The sequence below is a fragment of the Orycteropus afer genome, unplaced genomic scaffold (genome assembly GCF_000298275.1).
Source record: "Orycteropus afer afer isolate SDZICR_OR568_19922 unplaced genomic scaffold, OryAfe1.0 scaffold00153, whole genome shotgun sequence".
NCBI classification, from domain to species: Eukaryota; Metazoa; Chordata; class Mammalia; order Tubulidentata; family Orycteropodidae; genus Orycteropus; species Orycteropus afer.
In genome coordinates this window covers 6,378,713-6,381,069 of record NW_006921740.1, presented here as the reverse complement: position 1 = coordinate 6,381,069, position 2,357 = coordinate 6,378,713, and the positions used below count along the sequence as shown (strand labels likewise).

At 36.9% G+C, this 2,357-nt stretch overlaps 1 protein-coding gene across 1 annotated transcript in view; it reads right to left on the bottom strand.

The window, feature by feature from the left end:
- The window catches only part of POLR2B (RNA polymerase II subunit B), a 103,914-nt gene that overhangs the window by 80,359 nt on the left and 21,198 nt on the right, over nt 1-2,357 (bottom strand). Inside the window, exons 4-6 of the mRNA XM_007946228.2 lie at nt 1,436-1,548; nt 1,012-1,231; nt 444-602 (exon numbers count right to left, since the gene is read on the bottom strand). Of these exons, the coding sequence (XP_007944419.1) occupies nt 444-602; nt 1,012-1,231; nt 1,436-1,548 (492 nt within the window). The remainder of the gene's footprint in view (nt 1-443; nt 603-1,011; nt 1,232-1,435; nt 1,549-2,357) is intronic.

Below are 2,357 nucleotides of genomic sequence, written 5' to 3'. Positions count from 1 at the left end.
GGGGACCAGGTTTGCTGGTCCGATAGAGCCTGGTGGAACCACTGAGACTATGGTCCCTAGCTGCCCTTTAGGTCTGGAATTGAACCCACACCTGTGGTTTCCAACCAAACAAAATACAGGCATATGAGGTGAACATTTACCTCAGGTAGATACACTCCTTGGAGAGAACAATCACGGGAGAAAGAAGGGCTCCTGATGCACAGGGAGACAGTTCACAGGGCAGGAGTGTATGGAGGGATGGACACTGAGAAGAGGTAACTATGGGGAGGAAGTGGGAGGGGAGCTGTTGCGTGGTAAACTGTGGTCAATGACATGAGACAAAGTATATGTGAACCGCTGTATGGAAACTGAATTTGCTTTGTAAATCTTCACCCAAATCACAATAAAAATAAATTTGAAAAAAAAAAGAACAAACACAAACATTATCATATCCCAGTTCATACCTGTCCTCCTCTCGCCAGCATGCTAACCCATATAGTACTGGTGGGCCGGGAAGAATTCTCGAGACATGATCTACACTCTCCTGTGTAGGCATATTTAGAATCCTTTTTTGCAAACACATAAACTGTGTTTGTTGCCATTTTCTCTTGAGCAATCAGAACCTACATGGACAACAAGAAAATTAGTCACAAAACTCAAAAGGGTCTTCAAGTAGAAAGAAGAGTATAATCTGTATCTTAATTTAATCTGATCATATAGGATTTGTATAATTTCAGCTATCCTTCCACTAAATTCATCCAGAACACCACTGAAACATTAATTCTTGAACTTTATAACCTCCAGTTTATACAAATGCTTCATACAGATAAGTAAGTTCAACTACTGATCAAATTTCTAGAGTATGTTATATACATCTAAATAAAAGCTTTGTTTTTTTGTAAGGTCAGTTGTCAACTCCTAAATGCAACTGCTACTTCTAGATTATTCTGTATAAAAGTTTATCTTCTAATTTCAATTTGGATAATTTAAATTTCAATTATAAATTTATAATTTTAAGTAATGCTACTATACCTTTTCAGATCCATTAATAATGAAATAGCCACCAGGATCCAAGGGGCATTCATTTAACTCACAAAGATCACGGTCTGTTAAGCCATTCAACAGGCAATAAGTTGAACGCAACATGATTGGAATCTTTCCTATAAAGGTTTTCTGATGCTGAGTCTGAAGTTGTTCTTCACCTTCTTTAATGACAGTCTTTGTTATATCAACATAAAGTGGAGCAGAATAGCTTTGAAAATAAAAACAGATCACAGTTAACCAACACTAGCATATCTGCTAAAACATAAATCTTAAACTGGGTAAAAAAAAAAAAAAAATGACATCTGAAATTCTATTTCACTAGGAGGGGTCGCCATGAGTCGGATCCGACTCGACAGCACATAACGACAACAACATTATTTATTAGCTGCTGCGAGAAAAAATTATTGCTTACGTGAGATTTCTTAATCTGGCTTCATTTGGCATCATTGGTGAAGGAGCACCATCTCTTTCCCAGTGGGTAGGCTTGGAGAGATAAATCTGTTCAAACTTCAGCAAATATCTTGGCTGAAATTAAACAGAAAAATAGGAAAAAGATAAATAATTTTTCCCATAAAAATTTTAAATAATTCCATTTTAATCAACATTAACATTTCAAAAGAAAGTTATACAAAATGGCAAAATTAATGCATTTACAGATACAGTGACTTTCCAGAGCCAATATTCATATCTTAAATTTAATTACTTTCTTAAAGCAGAAAAAGAGACTTACTATATAGCCCTAAGTAAATAAAGATTGCACACCCATGTGCTTGAAGTTCACATCAAACAGTTAAGATGAATTTGTACTGATGATCTATATAGTTTCATGTGTCTTTTCCCTGATTAAGGTAAGAAGTACGTGGTCTAATCTAATCAATAAAGTAGCAGCAAAATATAAACTTGACTTTTCAATTAAACATACATATAATTCTAATTAATCTATACAAAGAAGAACTTCCAACCCGGGCTTATAACTTCCCAGCCCACAGCCAAGGGGGGAGGGGGTTTTTCAACAAATATCTATTCAGATTTCAATCTAATTCAAATCTCCAAGAAAGAGAAGATAGGGCTAAGCAGAACACTGTAAGTTAATGATCTCCAAGTTCACCAAGGTGAAGCAGGTGAAGAACAAAAAGAAATGGTGGTGATCATGAACCAAAAGAAATCCATCTCTTTACAATTTATTTCCACCCCCATCACCCTAGTCTGTTGTTGTTGTTGTTGTGTGCCGTCGAGTCGGCCCCGACTCATAGCGACCCCTCCTTGGGTTTCCGAGGCAGTATCACTACGAAGTAGGATTGCCCAACCTTCCTTCCAAGGAGTGGCTGGTGGGT